Source organism: Halichoeres trimaculatus, unplaced genomic scaffold (assembly GCF_033239565.1).
Source record: "Halichoeres trimaculatus isolate MK-OKI-2021-1 unplaced genomic scaffold, fHalTri1.1 fHalTri1_scaffold_18, whole genome shotgun sequence".
In the NCBI taxonomy this organism is placed as follows: Eukaryota; Metazoa; Chordata; class Actinopteri; order Labriformes; family Labridae; genus Halichoeres; species Halichoeres trimaculatus.
Window position 1 is genome coordinate 5,433,991 of NW_027437196.1, and position 20,651 is coordinate 5,454,641.

General features: G+C 39.8%; 1 protein-coding gene across 1 annotated transcript in view; it reads left to right on the forward strand.

The window, feature by feature from the left end:
• pld1b (phospholipase D1b) overlaps positions 1-20,651 on the forward strand; it is a 54,478-nt gene that overhangs the window by 25,968 nt on the left and 7,859 nt on the right. The window contains exons 2-22 of the mRNA XM_074693494.1: positions 4,684-5,018; positions 5,102-5,244; positions 5,318-5,423; positions 5,510-5,575; positions 5,655-5,713; positions 5,802-5,894; positions 5,976-6,128; positions 7,778-7,927; positions 8,369-8,452; positions 8,921-9,002; positions 11,100-11,210; positions 11,293-11,475; positions 11,557-11,776; positions 14,817-14,945; positions 15,026-15,144; positions 15,224-15,337; positions 15,437-15,547; positions 17,352-17,440; positions 18,154-18,267; positions 18,465-18,514; positions 20,408-20,542. Coding sequence (XP_074549595.1) covers positions 4,716-5,018; positions 5,102-5,244; positions 5,318-5,423; positions 5,510-5,575; positions 5,655-5,713; positions 5,802-5,894; positions 5,976-6,128; positions 7,778-7,927; positions 8,369-8,452; positions 8,921-9,002; positions 11,100-11,210; positions 11,293-11,475; positions 11,557-11,776; positions 14,817-14,945; positions 15,026-15,144; positions 15,224-15,337; positions 15,437-15,547; positions 17,352-17,440; positions 18,154-18,267; positions 18,465-18,514; positions 20,408-20,542 — 2,614 coding nt within the window. The 5' untranslated portion in view covers positions 4,684-4,715. The remainder of the gene's footprint in view (positions 1-4,683; positions 5,019-5,101; positions 5,245-5,317; positions 5,424-5,509; positions 5,576-5,654; positions 5,714-5,801; positions 5,895-5,975; positions 6,129-7,777; positions 7,928-8,368; positions 8,453-8,920; positions 9,003-11,099; positions 11,211-11,292; positions 11,476-11,556; positions 11,777-14,816; positions 14,946-15,025; positions 15,145-15,223; positions 15,338-15,436; positions 15,548-17,351; positions 17,441-18,153; positions 18,268-18,464; positions 18,515-20,407; positions 20,543-20,651) is intronic.

Below are 20,651 nucleotides of genomic sequence, written 5' to 3' on the forward strand. Positions count from 1 at the left end.
CACATTAAAATTGTATTTTTTACCACATAAACACAAAAAAGTACAGAAAACTGGTACGTTGATACCGGTACCGATTGCCAAGTACCAATTTTCGTTACCGTATTGTTTCAAATGTGAAAGGTACCCATCCCTAAGTGTGTTTAAGCGGTCAAAACGTAGAAAACTTAACACAACTACATTTCCTCATGTCTGTGTTGGTTTATCATTGCTGGGTTGGAGTCAGTTTAATCACTGATCTGTGCTTGTTTCCATCCAGGTAGTAGAGCTTTTAGCATGATGGCAGTATATATTAACTGGAGCAGCTAAGACATGACATATGACTGCAATTCAGACCTACAGTAATAACAACGATTTAGTATCATTTTATAGCCACATTTCTGATTAAAACCGCTCAGATCACTAAAAGAAAGACTTTTTAGAGCCTTCAAGTTTTACAGTAGAAGTTAAAGTGGCTTAAGCTGCTGTTTCAACCCTTTATAATCTCAGTTTTTCCCTCAGTTTGTCCCTCCTTCACGTTCATCCTTCATGTTTTCGGTTATTCTTAATTCCCTGCTGCACCGGTTCATCCAGCAGCTTTTGTCAGACGTCTGCAGACACACCTCACACTCTCACACATTTCTCTGTCATTCAGCAGCAGCGCAGAGACAAACAGAGACGTACAGGATCTCAGTGCTGTGTTTGATTTGCATACTACAGTCCATACACTGCACACTGTTTGTGTTTGGATTGTGAAACCAAATACGGCGTCATGGCGGTGAAGTAAATGTTGGAGCGTTTGCATCTCATTTGTCTAAGTTTGCATGGAGCAGCGGAGTGTGACTGTGAGGTTTTGGACGGTACGCTGGAGGTAAAGGCAGGTGTTTTCTGCAACATTTATCTGTGAGCCCTTCCTCACGACCAGCTGAGATAACACAAAACATTTCAAGCAGCTGTAGCTGCGTGATTCTGATTGGCTTAGAGGTTTACCTGCAGCCTTAATGAAGGATTAACTTCTTTATCCTGCTAGTTCAGGTGAAACCGTTCAATTGTTGTTGTTTTTTCTTCCTCCGTTACAACCATGCACAAAGTTTGTCCTCACATTCACGTTTCTGGGTCAGTTTATGTGTAAACCTCTGCAGTCTGTCCTTTTCAATCATGAACACACACTCGCACACGCTCAGTTTGACCTGCTGTCCCTCCCTGCACACATGTTTTCATACAGGGGAATGTGATTTGAAAAGGCCATCGCTCCTGTCTGCCTCTGCTCTGGTAATCCTGTTTGGATTAGTGTCTGATCTGATGTGAGCTGAGGCTGCGGAGGGAGAGAGAAAGAGATGCAGGTTGATTGGATTAAACAGCTGAAGAAGAAGAAGCAGAGAAAAGGTTAAGGCAGAGAGTGAGAACAGAGGAAATCAAAGAGCCGTGGACACGAGAGACGTGTCTATATTACAAACACAGATAAAAACAGCCCATCAAAGTTACTCTGATAAAGTACGTATACTAAAATTTAGGGATTATCCTTTAATGAACAAAGGCACAGTTAAAGAGAGACAGAAAATATTAAAGGAAAAGGAAAAGATTTTATGTTAATTGCCTTTCTGTGAAATTTAGGGGTGAAAATTTAAACTTTAGAAGCAAAAAAGTCGTTGTTTGCTGTTTTCTCCTCTGAAGAACTTTTGATCAGTGTTGATTTTGGTGCCCCCTTCAGCAAGTTGGTAACATATCATGTTCTGTGAATATTCCATAGGTAAAATGTGACAAAAAGGATGTTCCATCAGTGTCAAACATTTTTTCTGACACTGACCCCCTCCCAGAATAAGAAATATTTTATATTTTGTTTGTGATATTTTACGGAAGCGTATTGCATTCACTTGAAGAAAAAAAACAACTCAGGTTTTTCAGAGTAATTTGTTTTTTTTCGGTTTGTTTTTTGTGGTAATTAATTTTGTTTTTCTGATTAATATTTTTTTATTGGTTTATATTTTTTTCTGTTTTTCGTGGTCATTTTTTCCTCCTGTTTTAAGGAGTAATTTTTTTTCCTGAAGTATCAAGCTACTCGAAATCCCGTGAGAACCTCCAACCTGCTCCCGTGGATGTGTGGTGGCTCCTGTGTCCCGCACATAGGCTATATGCCATATCCTTAACTTTCTACCGGTCCGTACCGGGTCAATAAAGGTAAGGTATTAGCCACACACAGGGTATGATACCCTTGTTATGTTTTTGACTTTATCCTTATATTTTATATAAGCCTATTGTTCAATGTAATACTTAAGGAATAGATGAAGAAGTGGCATTAAAAAATGCATCGCTTCTACACTGGAAAGCCGGTAGAAAGTTAAGGATAAGGCAAATATGTGGTGAACAGGATCTCTGATCCGTGCGGGACACAGGAGCCACCACACATCCACGAGAGTCGTCTGCAGGTTGGAGGTTCTCACGGGATTTTGAAGTAGCTCAATACTTCAGGAAAAAAATTACTCCTAAAAACAGGAGGAAAAAAATTACTCCTAAAAACAGGAGGAAAAAAATTAGTCATAAAAACAGAAAAAAAGAACAAAAAAAACAAACCAATAAAAAAAATTAATAAAAAAACAAAATTAATTACCACAAAAAAATTACTCATAAAAACAGAAAAAAAGAACAAAAAAAACAAACCAATAAAAAAAATTAATAAAAAAAACAAAATTAATTACCACAAAAAAATTACTCATAAAAACAGAAAAAAATATAACAAAAAACAAACCAATAAAAAAATATTAATCAGAAAAACAAAATTAATTACCACAAAAAACAAACCGAAGAATAAATAACTCTGAAAAACCTGAGTTGTGTTTTTTTTCAAGTGAATGCAATACGCTTCCGTAATATTTTAAGATTTTCAGTCAAATATAATACTTTGATAAACACATGCTGCCAACAGTGGCAGCATGGCAGTGTCTCAGTTAGGGATGGGTACTGAATAAGGTACTTTTATAGGTACCGACGGAATTCTGTCAAAAGTAACGGGTACCAATTCACATAAAATCAAAAGGTACCATGTTTAGGTACCTAAACACATCCTTGTGACTGTGAGGGAGAGGAAGAGCAGGTGATTTTCCATACTGGACAAGGTTATATATTGAAAAATAAATATGTTGGATTAAAAATAAATATATTTTATAACTAAACAAACTGATATTTTTTTACCACATAAACACAAAAAAGTACCAAAAATTGATACGTTTGAGCACAGGTACTGTTTGCCAGGTACCAGGCATCAGTACCGTATCTTGAAAGGCACCCATCCCTAGTCTCGGTGATGCTCTGGGGTTGTTTTTTGTGTTTTCTGGCACTAGGAACCTGCTATCTGAAACTTAAAGACTGGGAATATAAAGTATGAAGAGAAAGAGCAGGACTCCCCCTTCTTGTTTATTGTACAAAATTAAAAGCAGACCATATGAAGCCAGGTCTCCACGGAGCTACAGTCACTGATGATACATGAAAAGTAAACTATAAACTTAACACCTTCACTCATTTTTTGCTTATTTGAAGTCTTCACTCAATTGGGAACGTAGCGAATGACACCGCATAACGCAAAAAAAAACAAACAAACAAGGTGGTTCCACCTAGTGGTGCAATTTGGTACTGCCATAGAACAACCACACCAGACACGTCTGTTGCAGTACACGTCATGTTTACATTAAAAAATTGCAAAACTAGACGCCCTAAAGATGGTTTTCATGGATAGTTTGAATGATTCTGACAGCAATAGTCGCAGAAGAATGGCAAATATTTGTTGTGTCGAGCTGTTTAAATCACTCTTGTTTCTTTTTTTGTGATAGTTTCTAATTTTTGCTGATGATCCAATTTTTTCTTTAACAATTGTGGTTGGATACTTTTGCGTGCAGCTGTAGCTGTTGGCAATCTTTGCTGTTTTGGGTCTTGCTGCCATTTTCAGAGGCTCCTCGCAGAAAGTTTAGATTATTTAAAATGTAATTATTCCAAGTTTTTCACTAGATTTACATTTCTATGCATTTCTAAAATAAATCATGGTAATATCACCCTTTTAAATATCACAGATAAGGGCTTGAGGTATAATTTTTTAACACAAATCTTTCTTAAATATCATGTTCTATAATTGGCTCAGATGAATAATTAATCACTATGTATATTATTTGCATTAACTACAGAGGTAGACCAGAAACTCCTGTGTCCTGTGAGGTAAAAAAAAGCTGTTTTTGTCAGTGGTCCGGTTTGTTAAAAACAACAAAACAGAAACAAGACTTTAAAATAATAATAAAAAAATGAATAAATAAAAAAAAACGATTTTTAAGATGCATGATAATAACAATAATCGCACCCATATTTTTCCATTTCAATGGTCATATAGGAAACATTTTTGTTGAAAGTAAAAAAATAGATAAATTAAATAAATAAATAAATAAAATAAAGGAAAAAAATAAATTATAATTAACTAAATAACTGAATAAATTACACACAACCAATAACAGGTCAACCTGATTCAGTAGAAAAAGAAAGAAAACTGTACAGCAGTCTATAGGACTTCAAGTGCCACATGTACACCAAATCCTGTACAGGCAGGGGCGAGGCAAACCCATATACACATTTATATACACACACATATAGACACATATAGAAAACAAGACTTTAAATTGGAAGTACTTGAATGATCTGGTTGTTTAAATTGAACACCTGTCTCTCCAGGTGAGCCCGGGGCTCCAGACTGAGTGCTAACCATGCTGCGGCAGTCCGACCCAAACTCCAGCACCCTGCAGCTGGTAGCGAACGATATGACCGGCATCATGGAGAAGCTGGACACCCGCGAGCTGGACTTGGTAGACGGAGAGTACGACACAACCGACATCGCCACGCCAGAGGATCATTTACCGTTCACCGCCATCTACGACACGGTGGCTTTTAAGGAGTCTGGGGGGAAGGTTTACCTGTCCTCGCCGATCACCGCCAGGATCCTGGAGGTGGAGCGGTTCACATCGGCTCAGGACCGCTTCAACGTCAGCACGCAGAGGAGCGTCAGCAAGGTGATGGATCTCATCCTTTAGTAGAAAGTGTGAAAGTGTCAGCAAGGTGATGTCTAACTGAAGTATCTGTGTCGTTTCCTCAGTCGATGCCGGCCGTGTTTAATATTGAGATGAAGCACGGGGAGTTCACCTGGATGGTGAAGAGGAAGGAGAAACACTTCATGGATCTGCACAGAGAGCTGCGGACGTACAAGACGTTCATGAGGCTGCCGCTGCCCACGCGCAGGTAAACACTTCGAAACTTCCTGATGTGTCGCCTTAATCTTCAGGATTTGACTTAACAACCTCTTTTTCTGCAGTCACACGGTGAAGAGGCAGTCTGCAGCGCATAACGTGGGACACATGCCCAACCTCCCCCGAGGAGGAGACGAGCTGATCAGAGAAGATCAGGTTTCCAGTCGAAAGGTTCGTCTCATGACAATCCCCAGCCCCTTTTGATTCATATTTTTGTTGGCGAAATCGAGGCTGATTGATATTTCTGCTTGTTCCAGAAACAACTGGAAGATTACTTGAACAAACTGCTGAAGATGCCGATGTACAGAAACTACCACGCAACGGTAAGTTTAGAGATAAATCTACTTCAGAAAGGTGACATAGATCAAATTATTTGTCTGATTCTCGTGTTTTCTCTTTCAGATGGAGTTCATCGACATCAGTCAGCTGTCTTTTATCCATGACCTGGGACCAAAAGGCTTGTAAGACAAAAAAACAAAACTGTTTGTTACTGATTGGTGTTTAAGTTAAGAGACAGCTGACAGAACAGCACGTCTTGTTGACTTTCAGGGAAGGAATGGTGCTGAAGCGATCTGGTGGTCATCGGATCCCTGGGATGAACTGCTGCGGTCACAGTAAAATGTGTTACCGCTGGTCCAAACGGTTAGTGAACACCAGCAGAAACGATTTGTTGTTGTCGTAGTTGGTATTGAATATTTGGGTCTCTGTTGTGTTTGTGTGCAGCTGGCTGGTGGTGAAGGACTCGTTCCTGCTCTACATGAAGCCGGACTCTGGTGCTATCTCCTTCGTGATGCTGGTGGACAAAGAGTTCAACATCAAGATGGACTCGAAAGACACAGAGACCAAACACGGCGTCCGCATCGACAGTTTATCCAGGTGTGTGATACCTACTTTTTCATTAATGTGAGATCCAACAGTAGTGACTTCCTGTGAACTGTCATATACACAAAATGTGGGAGCTGCTTGTTCACCACTTGTTTGTGCCATAGGGTGTTTAAGACATAATGTGATTTTAAACTGTAACACTTAAGACGTAAGCATTGATGGCAGCGATAGCTCAGCAGATCAAGAAATTTAACTGTAAATGTTAATATGATACAACAACTACAAAATGGTACGACGCAATTGGTTAAAATATGATCTGATATGAAATTAAACGATATGATTGGATACAATACAGTAGGATGCATACTATAGAGAACTATAAAATACTAAATGATACTTTGTGATACTTGAATATGTATTGATGCAATATGGTACGGTACAATATGATGCAATATGGTACGGTACAATATAGAGTTGAAACGATTCCTCTAATGATTCGAGGTACTCGATTACAAAAATTACTCGAGTACTTTCCTCCGCCTCGAGGAATCGTTTAATTTTAAAAAAGATCAAAGAGTGGTATTTCAAATAGAGCTGAGGCCATATTAAGAGAGTTTTCAGACCCCTCAAGCTAACTCTTATACAAAATAGCAACTAGCAACAAATCTAGCTTCTTTTCTGGAGTTTGGAGACTAATGGGTCATTCTACGAAACGGGTGTCCGCAACATTTGATGAGATGTACAAGGCAAAAAAAATGTGTCAAAGTGTGTTTACAAATTTTGGAGCTACCAAAGCAAGTGCTCTTATTGACATGGTGTATCAGAAAATTCTATTTCTTAAAGAGAAAATTTTTTATTTGAACTTGATTAATTGATGGGATTTTCAGTAGAATACTCGAATACTAAAATATTCGATAGCTGCAGCACTAGAACAATATGATGCAGTATGGTACGGTACAATATGATGCAATATGGTACGGTACAGTATGATGCATTACATTACAAAATATTACGTTTTGGTTCAGTATGGTATTGCAAATTAGAATGGTACAGTTTACAATGCAAAATAGTTTTAGACACATTACAATTATATATAGTTTACAATATGAAACTGTACCGTACGATACGGTACTATACATTAAGATACTATACAATACGTTCCATTCAGTTTACAAATTGTTTGACTTCACTTTAGTTTACAAAACCTTATGTAAACATCAAGATATGATACAGTAAACAATACAAAACAGGCAAAGAATCATCAGGATATGATACAGTAAATGGTATAACGCTGTACTCGACTTAGATTACGTTTTGATACTTTGATTCTTTTACTCAAACTATGTTCATTTTGGAAGAGTACAGTTTCCTTTGAAGGAAAGCATTGATTGTGTTATATCTTCATATAGCATTGCAATGGCCTGTTGAAAATTATCATATAACAAAAAGCCAATAAGTGCTGATACTGTATGCTGATAGATAGGAGTGATAATGCTATATGATGTCAAGCAGCACATTTTAATACTTTAGAATACAGAAGTCAGTTTATCAGCCTCAGTGTCTGCAGATTGAAAATAAAAGTCTGATGTGTTTTCCAAAAAACAACAGTGAGATCTGTAAACATCAAAGCATCAGATGCCATCTTAAACTTGAACATATTTTTCTTCATGATGATAAAATACGTTTTTATGTCTGTGTAGGTCACTGGTGCTAAAGTGCAGCAGCTACAGACACGCCCGCTGGTGGGGTCAGGCCATCGAAGGCTTCATCCAGAAACACGGCTCCGCCTTCCTCACAGACCACCGCTTCGGCTCCTTCGCCAGAGAGGAAGTGAACATCCCAGCTAAATGGTAACCACCTGACACCGCCCACTTCCTGTGTTCACCTGTGTTACCTTTGACCTGAGTGTTTGAAGACCATAAGAGAGCGTGTCAATGATGCACTTTAATGAGGAGGTATTACCTCAATGCAAATTAACTCCAAATACTGGGACCAGGTATCCGTGAAAATGTCTAGACGAGGCTGGGTCCAGTTGGCAGAGAGTGTGTGAGTGTGTGTATGTACAGTGTGTGTATGTGTGTGTCTCGCTGGAGTAACCCGACACAAAGAGAGGGAAAGTGAGCCTCCTGTGCTCATCACCTGTGTCCCTGCTGGGCAACACTATACTGTCTGTGAGACGGACCCTGTGTGTGTGTGTGTGTGTGTGTGTGTACCTCTGTGAGAGTGTGTATTTGAGCTATAGGAGCATGTTAACACCTGTATGTGTGTGTGTGTGTGTGTGTCTTCTGCAGGTATGTAAATGGGAAGACGTACATGGAAGACGTGGCAGATGCTCTGGAAGAAGCTAGAGAGGAAATATTCATCACAGACTGGTGGTGAGTGTGTATTTGAGTGTGTGTGTATGTGTGTGTGTAGAATAATACTGAAGTTGTGTGAGAGTGGTCAGGACTGCGTGTGTATCAGAGTGCAGGGAGTGCACTCGGCGGTCACCTCTCAGGGAGGTGTTCTGGTCAAACAGATCAGTTTCAGCCTGAGGCTCCAGCTACTGTTATATTACGCTCACACACACACACACACACACACACACACACACACACACACACACACACACACACACACACACACACACACACACACGTTTCAGCACTGTACGCAAAATGTGAGTGTGTGTCTGCAGTAGTGGTGGAACAGTGCTGCAGCAATAATACTTTTATTCAGGTAACAAGTTTTGTTTTTAAACTGAAGAGAAACAAAGGGAGAAAGAAACAAAAACTAGCTGAGATTTGAACAAAATGATGAAGGAATGGTTCGTCTTAATTTGTGACGTCTCATCATCTGTGCAGGTTGAGTCCAGAGATCTTCCTGAAGAGGCCGGTTGTTGAGGGAAACCGCTGGCGTCTGGACTGCATCCTGAAACGCAAAGCAGTAAGAGGAAGATTTTCAGCATCTAATGCTTAATTTCCTGCATCAGGATGAACATATCATGACCAGAGGGTGTTTTCTTAAGGTTTGGTCTGTAGGAGAAACTGTTTTACATCCAGCTGACTGTTTACAGGACTCAATCCAACAGAAGGGTATCCAGAGGGACCGTTTTTATCAAAGGGACTTCTGATGGTAGATTTTTTATCTGTTATTGATCAAAAAGTCATCCGGAGGGCACCTTATTACACTAATTTTACTGGTAGGGCATCCAGTAGGAATTTTTTGAGACTATTTCACCAGTGGGGCATTAAGAGGCAATTTCTGACATATATGTCTCTGGTGAGGTATCCAGGGGGTACTCTTGGTATTTATTTCAGTGTCAGGGTATCCAAAGGCAGTTTTTTCAATCAATTTCACTGCTGGGGCATCCAGAGGGCATGTTTTTTTACACTTACAAAGCGCTTTTTGAATTTGTTTCACTGGAAAGGCATCCAGGGGTCATTTTTTTTCACTCATTTTACCTACAGGACATTGAGAGGGCGTTATTTGACATTGATTTTACTGGTTGTGCAGCCAGAATGCACCTTTTTTACATACACTTCATCAGTAGGGTATCCAGAGGGCACGTTTTTTTACACTTACTAAACAGGTTGGGCATCCAGAGGCTCACTTTGACATTTATATTATTTTATTGATAAGGCATCTAGAGTTCTCCTTTTTACATTTAAGTCAATTGGTAGGGCATACAGAAGCCACCTTATTTAGGGATCATTCCCTGGTGGGGCATTCAAGAGCAATTATCTTATTTGTTTCACTGGTGGGCATCCAGGGTTCACTTCTTTAACTTATTTCAGGAACAGGACAGTTAGAGGGCATTATTTGACATACATTTCATTGGTAGGGAATCCAGAGGGCATGGTAATGTTACTCTTACAAAACAGGTTGGGCATCCAGAGGCTCACTTTGACATTTATTTCACCGGTAAGCCATTCAGAGCTCTCCTTTTTACATTCAAGTCAACTGGTAGGGCATACAGAAGCCACTTTATTTATGCATCGTTCCCTGGTGGGGCATTTAAAAAGCACTTTTTGAATTTGTCTCACTGATAGGGCATCCAGGGGTCATTTTTTTTCACTTAATTCACCTGCAGGACATTGAGAGGGTGTTTTTTGACATTAATTTCACTGGTTGTGCAGCCAGAATGCACTTTTTTTTTACATACATTTCATCAGTAGGGTATCCAAAGGTCACGTTTTTTTATACTTACAAAACAGGTCAGGCATCCAGAGGCTCACTTTGACATTTGCTTTACTGCTGATGCACCCAGAGTTCTCCTTTTTACATTTAAGTCAACTGGTAGGGCATAAAGAAGCCACTTTATTTATGCATCGTTCCCTGGTGGAGCATTCAAGAGCACTTATCTTATTTGTTTCACTGGTGGGACATCCAGGGGTCATTTTTTCACTTTTTTCACCAATAGGACATTTAAATGGCATTATTTGACATTAATTTCACTGGTTGTGCAGCCAGAGAGCAATTTTGACATAAAATTTCATTGGCAGCATATCCAGAGGGAAATTTTTGAAAATATTTTTACAGGTGGGGCATTCAGGGGGTCACTTTTTTCCCTTATTTCACCATTTAAAGGGCACTTTTTTAAAATATATGTCATTGGCGGGGTATCCAGAGGGAAACTTTTGGGAGTAATTCCACAGATAAGGCATCCAGAGGGCCCACGCTGGTTTGATGCTTAGTGAAAGGGCATTCTGCTAGCATTTTTCGAACAGTTATAAAAAAGTGTTTTTTTTTTTCACATTGTATTCATCAAAGCAGCAAACAGAGAAAACTTTTTACTTTTAGTCTCCAACAGGGGCATCCAGAGGGCATTTTTTCTGTATTCTATCCACTGAAGAGACACCTAGAGGGTAGGCAGCTCTCTGTTTGGAGAGCTGCTTGCCCTTCCATGTGTGTATGTGTAATGCCAAAGCCTGAGGTTGTATTTTGGAGTAAACTCTGGTGTAAAATTAGACATTGTGATGTATTCTCAAAAGCTGTGGCTAGTTTGACTGATTAACTCATGTTTGTGTCTTTCTTTAATAGCAACAGGGAGTGCGTGTCTTCGTGATGCTGTATAAGGAGGTGGAGTTAGCTCTGGGCATCAACTCGGGCTACAGCAAGAGAACTCTGCACCACCTCCACCCAAACATCAGGGTGTGTTTATCATCTGTTCCTTCAGTTTCACCTTCATGAGTAAACTCGTTACCTGTCTGAACATTTGACTCTTCCTCTGAAGGTGATGCGTCATCCAGACCATGTTTCCTCCGCCGTCTACCTGTGGGCTCATCACGAGAAGATCATTGTCGTTGACCAGTCGGTGGCCTTCGTTGGTGGGATTGACCTGGCGTACGGACGCTGGGATGACAGGGAGCATCGGCTGACGGATGTTGGCAGTGTCACACGCTCTCATTTGGAACAGGTTTGCTTTTATTTTGAAAGAAACAGGAAGTAAAGACTCTTGGTCCTTTAGTGACACTGTCTTATGTTGAACTGATTTCAGGCTGAAGCAGCCGCCTCCAACATGGCTGCCCCCGCCAATGGCAGCGGTGTCCAGAGTAACGGGAGGGGCGTGTTTACAGTGACGGACTCGGTGGACCAGCCCAAGTTGAAGGGTCAGGGGAGGGCGAGGAGGACCCGGTTCAGCATCAGGAGACACCTGCAGAAACACGGCCTGGCCACCCCTGACAGTGACACCGACAGTGAGCCGGAGGAGGAAGCCAGTGAGTCTTACTTTCACTTTGTTAGTAAAATTTAAACCCTCTGAGTGTGGAGCAGGAAAGCAGCGTTAGCTCCAATCTGCGCCGCAGACTCAGTGTTTGTGGACGCTCTGTTTAGGTTGGTCCAACAGCGTCACCAGCCAGCACAGTCTGATCCCCGGCCGGCTGGCTGAGCTCAGGACGGCCACTCCCATCAGCCAGTGTCAGGCTGGTGAGTTAGAGGTGGCAGCCCTCCGTCTCCCAGTGTGCTTTGCAGTGGCTCTGAGTTTCACTGAACAGCTTCTGGTTTGACTCTGTCTTAGTTTGGATGTGCTCAGGAATTTCATTGCTTTCCGTAACAAGTTAAGGGGGTGTTTTAGAATGAAACACAAAAGTATTGTTGTGTTTCTGCCTCTTGTTTGCATGGTAAAGGCGTTTTATTTTATTTAATACTTTTTTATTGTTATCATATTTTAACATTCAATACAAATCTTTTAAATTCAACATATGGATGACAATATTTTAAACCTTTTGTAAGTGATACTGTGCCGGAAAAATGTGTCCCCGAACTATGTGACAGTAAATAAATAAATACATAAATAAGTTTTTCTTTTTTAAATGGCAAAAAAAACAAACAAACAAAACCATTTATGATACAAAGATACATGTATTACAGGTATATCAAATAACTGGAAGTATTGTATCTGTGTTATAAAAATTGACCAGTTTTCTTCCCTTTCTCTAAAATATTTAACATCTTTAAGACAAACAAGCAAATTGGTTATTTACATTTAAATAAGTTAAAACTAAAGGGAAAGAGAAGAAGAGTCAAATTATAAAAAAGGGAGAAAAAGAAACAAACAAAAAAATAGTTATAAAACAGGAATACCTAACAAAAGAAAGAAAGAGTAAATTAATAAAGAAAAAACTAGAAAAGCCCTCAGAGAGCGCAGACCTCTGCCAAGCATATTGTGATTGTCACCAACACTTTAGTCCTACTTTAATGTTATACTCCCTTTCAGCAGACGGTCTGCTACAATTTGGTGTTAGTTGCAGGTTTGTACCATAATTTGTTTCCTGACAGTGTTGAAAATTATGATAACCCAGCACATATTTCATATTCAAGATCGTAGTATCCAGAATATTGTCAGGATCTGGATCGTACTTTTACATCTGTCAGAAATTATGGCGACCTTGTCTTGTATTGTTTTGCAAAGCAATCCAACCATTTATGGTGGAGTTATATACACATATATGGTGAAAACAGCCCTATCTCACAATGATAAAGAATCCTTTAAAGAAACCTGGATCCAGACGGTGATCCAGATCACCTCCAAATTTTAATCCCTTCTTCCTTATCCCATTTTGAACATTTCCTGAAAATTTCATCAAGATCTGTTTGTTGCTTTTTGAGTTGTATTGTTCACTGACAAACTCTCCCAAAAACAAAACCTCCTTGGTGGAGGTAATGAATACAAAATTAAAAACCTAAGGTTTGTATGGTGCTCCCTTAGGTGACTGTCACCTTTATCATGATCCCAAATTTTCATTTCATTTCCTTTCCAACATAAAATGCAGACCACATGGACCATCTTTTTTCTGATAATTCTCAATTTGATAATTTAATTTGTGTGTCAAAGGACATGCTTCTTTTTAAACCAGCTTCTCGATATTTGTTTCAACGCAGAACTCTTAACAAATAAAGCTGGTGATAAAAAGGGTTTTAGCCGACCTAAAATGGAAACTTTTGAAAACAGTCACCAGAGTGGATTCATTCTGAAACTCTGCAGACACTGTCGCCACACAAAAAACCTGAGCAAAAACAGCAAGCCTGAGTTTTTTGTTACGATCGTCGTGGACTCCCATGTTGTTCAATCTGCTGAATTGGCTGAATCTGCTGACAGTCTTTCCACAACATGTGCATCTGTTTTGCATATAGCATTCGCCAAATGATCGGCTCAACTCTACTCCAGTGGAGATCTACCAAGAGCCACTTCTGGACAAGACAGCTATAGCGCCACTGACAGGCCTGGCATGCTTACTACAGCATTTTTAGCCCCTCAGCGTTTTTGTGTAAACATTTTTTTTTGTGATTTTATTTTTTCTTTTTCTTTTTTCAAAATATACATCGTTTTTTCTTTTTATCACAATTTTTTTCTGGGCATTTTTGAGATTTTTTTTTTCTCAGAATCCTGAGATTTAAGTCAGATTTCTAATGGTAACAAAAAAAAATTGATGTTTTTTTTTTTCTTTTTTTTTAGTAGCCCTAATCCTCTTCCATAGAAACATGGTGAACGGGGCCTAAATCACCAAAACTGTGGCTGCGTCTATCTCTATCGGGCTTCTCTTAAAGAACCACTTGAAAAGTTGAGCTGATTACAGAGAAGCCAGCAGACATTATACGATCCATGTGCTGCTTTTCCTCTTTTTAGGGACGTACTCTCACATCAAACACCGAGCAGAGCTGAGTCTGATGTGATGAGATGCTGCAGCCTGTGATCACGTGCTCTTCTTTTAAACAAACTCATTTTTCTCTCTGTGGGCGTGTGTTTGCAGAAACACAGATGCAGGACGTTCTTTAACAGGAGATGAGCTGATGTTTGCTCCCCTGGTTTCTTTATTTATCCAGCTCATGTGATAAACTGGAAGAGTCAGAGAAGAACATGTAAACCACAGCTTCTGTAAACAAGTAACTCATAGTTTTATAGAAATAATTCCCTCATCGTGTGTAATATGTAAGTAAATCTTAGAAAAGGAGGCAGCAGTAGCTAAATTCAGTCTGCATGGCTCTGAATCTGAAAGTAGGTTGTGTATTTCTTGAGTGCAGTGCTGTCTCTCCTGCGGCTTCTGTTTCATCTCTTCAGAAGTGCTGTCAAAGCATTTTCCAAACACCGGTGCATCACTGTCAGCATCCTCCCCTGTGTGCTGTAAACAGATTTCATCACGTTGGAGATGCTTCACAGTGTTTGTGAACGTGGGCTTCGTTCTTACTCTCTGCAGAAAGAGACTTTAACTCTTCTTGTCTTTCCTCTGATGACTCTGGATTTCCACGTGTGTGTTTCAGGAAGTGGCTCAGTGCGAAGCCTCCAAACCGGAGTGGGAGAGTTGTTTGGAAACACGCGCTTCTGGCACGGCAAAGACTACTGCAACTTTGTGCACAAGGACTGGATCCAGCTGGACAAACCGTTCGATGGTAAAAACACTTTTAAAGGAGACACTGTACACTTCACTTCATCTCCTGTGCTTCTAACATTCCCGTTTGTGATGTTTCAGATTTCATAGACAGACACACAACTCCCAGAATGCCCTGGCACGACATCTCCTCAGTGGTTCATGGGAAAGCAGCTCGAGACGTGGCGAGGCATTTTATCCAGCGCTGGAATTTCACGAAGGTTGGGAAGTCGAGGACACGCCTGCTGTGCTGCTAGCTTTCTTCTTTTTTCTCTGTTTGACTGTTTGTTTCGCCTCCAGCTGGTGAAGCCAAAGTACCGCTCCATGTCGTACCCGTGTCTACTGCCCAAGTCTCACACCACGGCCGGGGAGCAGAGGTACCTGGTCCCTAACTGCACGCCCGCCAAAGTTCAGGTTGGTGCTTCTTATTCCACGCTGAAACTAAATCCACCCAACACTGAATCAAAAGGTTTGTGCATCCAGTGATTTTCTCTCCTCGTCTCCTCCAATCAGATCCTTCGCTCAGCCTCTGATTGGTCCGCCGGCATCAAATACCACGAGGAATCCATCCACAACGCCTACGTCCACACCATCGAGAACAGCAAGCACTTCATCTACATAGAGGTATTTATTAACTGAATTAGAAGTTAGAACATACATTAGAATTTCAAATTATACACAATACAACACAAATATGATAGAATAAGATAAAAAAAAAAGCTTCATTAAAACACATTAAGGTAAAATACAGTATGATCAGCGACTCAGAAAGGAGACGTTTTTTGAACCAGGCTATAAATAGGTTGATTTCTGCTTTGAAAATGGCTTTTTGGCTTGATGTTGACGTGACTTCTAGTGCTTCACTGCAAAAAAGTGAAATCTTAAGTGTTTTTGTCTTATTTTAAGTTAAAAATGTCTTATTATACTGGATATGAGCCACATTAACCTGACCAGTCCAGAAAAATGTCTTGTTTCAAGTTATTCAAAGACAAAAATGAGGTCTGAATTGCTTGTAACAAGTAAAAAAAATCTGCCAATGGAACAAGAAAAATTTGATAGAAAATTTGCTTGAAACTAGAATAATGTCTTAATAAAAGTAACTTTTCTCTTGTTCCAATGGCAGTTTTTTTTAACTTGTTACAAGCAATTCAGACCTCATTTTTGTCTGTAAATAACTGGAAACAAAACATTTTTTCTGGACTGGTCAGGTGAATGTGGCTCATATTAAGTCTAAAAAGACATTTTCTACTGAAAATAAGACAAAAACACTTGATAATGTTTCACATTTTTGCAATAAGCACTGGAGACACTGGAGAAACAGGTTGCCGCTTGGTACCAATTCATGTAAAATCAGAAGGTACCATGTATAGGTACCTAAACGCATCCTTGTGACTGTGAAGGAGTGGAAGAGTAGCTTTTCCGTAGTGGACATGAACACAGCGTTACAAATTTATACACTGAAGGATAAATATGTCAAATTGAAAAACTTTAGGATTTTATTATTGAACAAATGTATTTTAATTACCACATAAACGCACAAAAGCACTGAATATAGGCACCATTGAGCACCAATACTGATTGCCAGGTACCGGACATCAGCACTGTATCGTTCAAATGTTAAAAAGGTATCCATCCCTAGTAAAGATACATATAAGGTACGAAAAAGACACAATATTAAAATTTGAAAGGATAAAATAAGATAAGGTACAATGTATATGCTTAATAAGATCAATGAGGTACACTAAGATACAATATGATACAAAATATTTTTGTTTAACATGACAGGAAATGATTTGATAAAATACACACTTATAGGCAGTGTGGGCAAAAATTGATCTTTGTGTCTTGTCCTTTTTTACACTTATCAACATTTTTCAGCAAAGTGTCATATGGAAATAAATCTACACTGCAAAAACTGAAATCTTATCAAGTGCTTTTGTCTTATTTCAGTTTAAATTGTCTTATTATACTCAATATGAGCCACATTCACCTGACCAGTCCAGGAAAATGTCTTATTTCAAGTTGTTTAAAGACAAAAATAAGGTCTGAATCGCTTGGAACAAGTAAAAAAATCTGCCAATGAAACAAGAGAAAAGTTTCTTGTATTCAGACATTATTCTAGTTTCAAGCTCAATTTCTAACAAGTTTCTGTTTTTACTTGTTACAGCAATTTTTCTCTTTAAACAACTTGAAACAAGACATTTTTCCGGACTGATCAGGTGGATGTGGCTCATATCAAGTAGAATAGACAATTTAGAATGAAAAACAGACAAAAACACTTGATAAGATTTCAGTTTTTTTGCAGTGTAAATAATTTATTTCAGAGTTTTTTGAGCCGCAGCAGAGAGGAGTTTAGACTTTTAAAGACCTGAACTGAAAGAAGTTGTTGTTAATTTACTTTTTTTTTCTTTGTTTGATTTTTTTTCAGAATCAGTTCTTCATCAGCTGCGCCGACAACCGACATGTTTTTAACAAGATAGGGGACGCTATTGCTGAGCGCATCATTAAAGCATACAGGTGACACACACACACACACGCACACACACACACACACACACACACACAGAAATCCAATAATGAATGTTCACATTCCTTTTGGTTGTCTAAACACATATAATGAGCTAACAAACTCATTCACTCAGTCTTTGTGTGTTTAACTTTATCTGGAAATGATTTCCCAGTCTGCACACACACACACACACACACACACACACACACACACACACACACACACACACTGGATACACACACACACTCTCTCTTAGTATGTGTGTTGTTTCTTGTGCTCCTCTTTGATTCAACCTGTGTGAAGATTTACAGGAGTATTTTCCTCTTCATGCTCAGGCTCCCGCTCCGTGTGTGTGCGTGTGTGTGTGAGTGTGTGTGATGTTTTGTTTTCAGGGATTTGAGAGCTTATCGGCGGGAAACACACGAACACACACCAGCTTTTACAAACAAACCTGACCTGGTTTCTCCTGTGTAGCTGGAGTCTGTGAGCAGCTCAGGGTAGCTCGATAAACACTGGATCAGACTCTCCTGTGTTTTTGTGAAGCTGCAAGGATAATGTTCTCCATTAGGGGGCGATGTAGGAAAAATATGTCAGGGTGTTTTTACGGCAGGATCAGGATCTGGATTTTGTTTTTAGACTGTTTTGACCTGCAAACAACATTTTTAACCACAGATATTTCTCCTCTAGCATCCTGAAGTGTTTTTGATTTGGTTTTCTTCAGGGAGGGTAAGAGGTACCGAGTGTACGTGGTGACGCCGCTGCTCCCCGGATTTGAAGGAGACATCAACACAGGAGGAGGCAGCGCCATCCAGGCCGTCATGCACTTCAACTACAGGTGTGTAGATCACCACCACACCTGTGCAGTTTCAGCACAGTGCTGTGCGTGTGTGTGTGTGTGTGTGTGTGTGGGATCCATTGTGCAAACACTGGCCCCTCCCCGTGTGCTCACAGCCGCACAGAAAGCTTTTATCACCGTGTGTGAGGAATGTGGATGTGCTGCTCACTCACCTGTGTGTCTGTGCTCACCTGCAGGACGATGAACAGAGGAGACCACTCCATCATCTCTCAGCTGAAGAGAGAGAGTAAGTCAGAGGCGACGACGGATGTGACCTCAAGTTTACACTGTCTGCGTCTGTGGGCGGGGCTTAGAGAGACCGTCTCTGAGGGTTTATAAACAGTAGTTTCCTGCACGCCACTCCAGGGCCAGCAGCTCTGACTGACATGTTTATTAACCCTGTCAGTGATTTCTCATCAGTGTTACATGCTGCATAAACTCTGCTTCTGACCATTAGGGGGCGATGTGGGGGAAATATGTTGTAACAACACAACCCTTCTCGAGTCGGCGTTAAAACACTCAAGGGGGGAAACTTACAGGAAACATAGAAACCCTGTCGACAAAGCAAATTTTAGAAGACAAAAATAATAATATTTATTAAATGAAACCAATAGACTCCTAGGAGACAGTATCTAAATAACAAAAAGTTTACGATTTAATCAAAATAAATACAATGTAATGACAGTCTAAAATAAAAATCTGCTCAATAACACCCTCAAACACAGTTTTTTCTAAACCTAAATAATATAAAAATCCAAACCTAACAAAAATTAAACTGCTTGTCCCTTTTGAGTCAGTTTAAATTGTCTTCAGCACAGATTTTGAACTGCGCCGAAATCCTCCAAAACATGAATCGGTCAATCAACAAAAATCACTGGTATACCAGGAAAAATGCCAAAATATAAACAATCTCCTGAAGTAACGAAAATCCACACAGGTCATTCCACACCTGGCATGCACTTCTGCGCCCTGTTTTTAGGGACATTTAACCCCTTAAAATTGTTATCACACCATCGGGAAGCGCCGTCAGTACGATACTGGACCCTGGAGAAGAGACAACAGTGCTGTGTCATCAGAAAATTTGGCCAGACTCTGTGCAGTAGAGACGATGAGGGATTCTGGGAGAATCTGAGTGGAGCCAAGTGACAAATATAATAATTTTATATTTTTTCTTGTGAAAGTCTAACCACTTCTTGAATCTACCTCCCGACATATTTTACGATCCCCCCAAAAAAATACACCAGAACGGCAGCTGTCAATCATCGTTAAACATTACGTAAAGCCTTGTTTTTAACCTCTTTTAACTAATGAAAACGAAACTTTTCAGAATAAAGAGGATTGGGATACACGGCATCCAAATGTTATCTTCAAATCACCACAACAATCAAACATGAGAAACATTTCTACGAGGAGTATTAATATTTTAAACCACAGCCCATCTGGAATGACTGGGGAGACAGATTTTTTGACCTATACTGCAGCCAGCCACCAGGGGGAGCAGTTTTCGTGGCAACCTCACTTCGAGCTGAGCAAGATGACGTCCATTTTTTTTTTTTTTTGTCTATTACACGTTTGAAAATGATTAAACTTCATCAGCAGGCTTTTTTAAAAAATACATTTCACACTGAAAAGTTCATTTCCAGGTCCAGGTTTGTTCGTGACCTTGACAGAGAAAATTCACCAAAAAGCTTTATTAACTGAACTTTTCCTGCCATCCTGATAAAAGTTCTTCATATTAATTTTGCTAACTGAAGCTTTGAGCTCGTTAAACTGCAGGAAATTAAAGACTCTGAAGTATTTTTGCCCTTCTGGAAAAATAAAAGCTCCATCCCATCATTTAGAGGACGTGAGGGGAGCAGGTCTCCACATCCACTGGGTTCACTCTGTCATTAAAGCTTAGTAGATCTGAACCAAACCCCAGATTTTAGCCCAAACACATGTGTAGGCAAACATGCAAACCACATACATGTTACAGGACACACGAGCCAGCCACGAGCCAAAAACCAGAAGTTAAACATGTGCACGTGGTGTATTTTAGGACGACTTGTAATCATTCTGCTGGAGGTTGTGGTTGTTTTGTGTCTGATGTTTTAATTTTAGAAAATGAAGAGCTTAAGATGTTTTATTTTTTCACATCCAGTGGGGGATCAGTGGATAAACTACATCTCCATCGCCGGCCTGAGGACTCATGCCGACCTGGAAGGGAAGCTGGTCACGGAGCTCATCTATGTCCACAGCAAGATGCTCATCGCAGACGACAACACGGTCATCATAGGTACGGCTCCACGCTGACACCGCAGCTTAAATTTCTCCATTACCAGATTAAAAGATGACAGATGTAATGAAATATTCCCCGGACATTAAACTGAACATGTATAATAGAG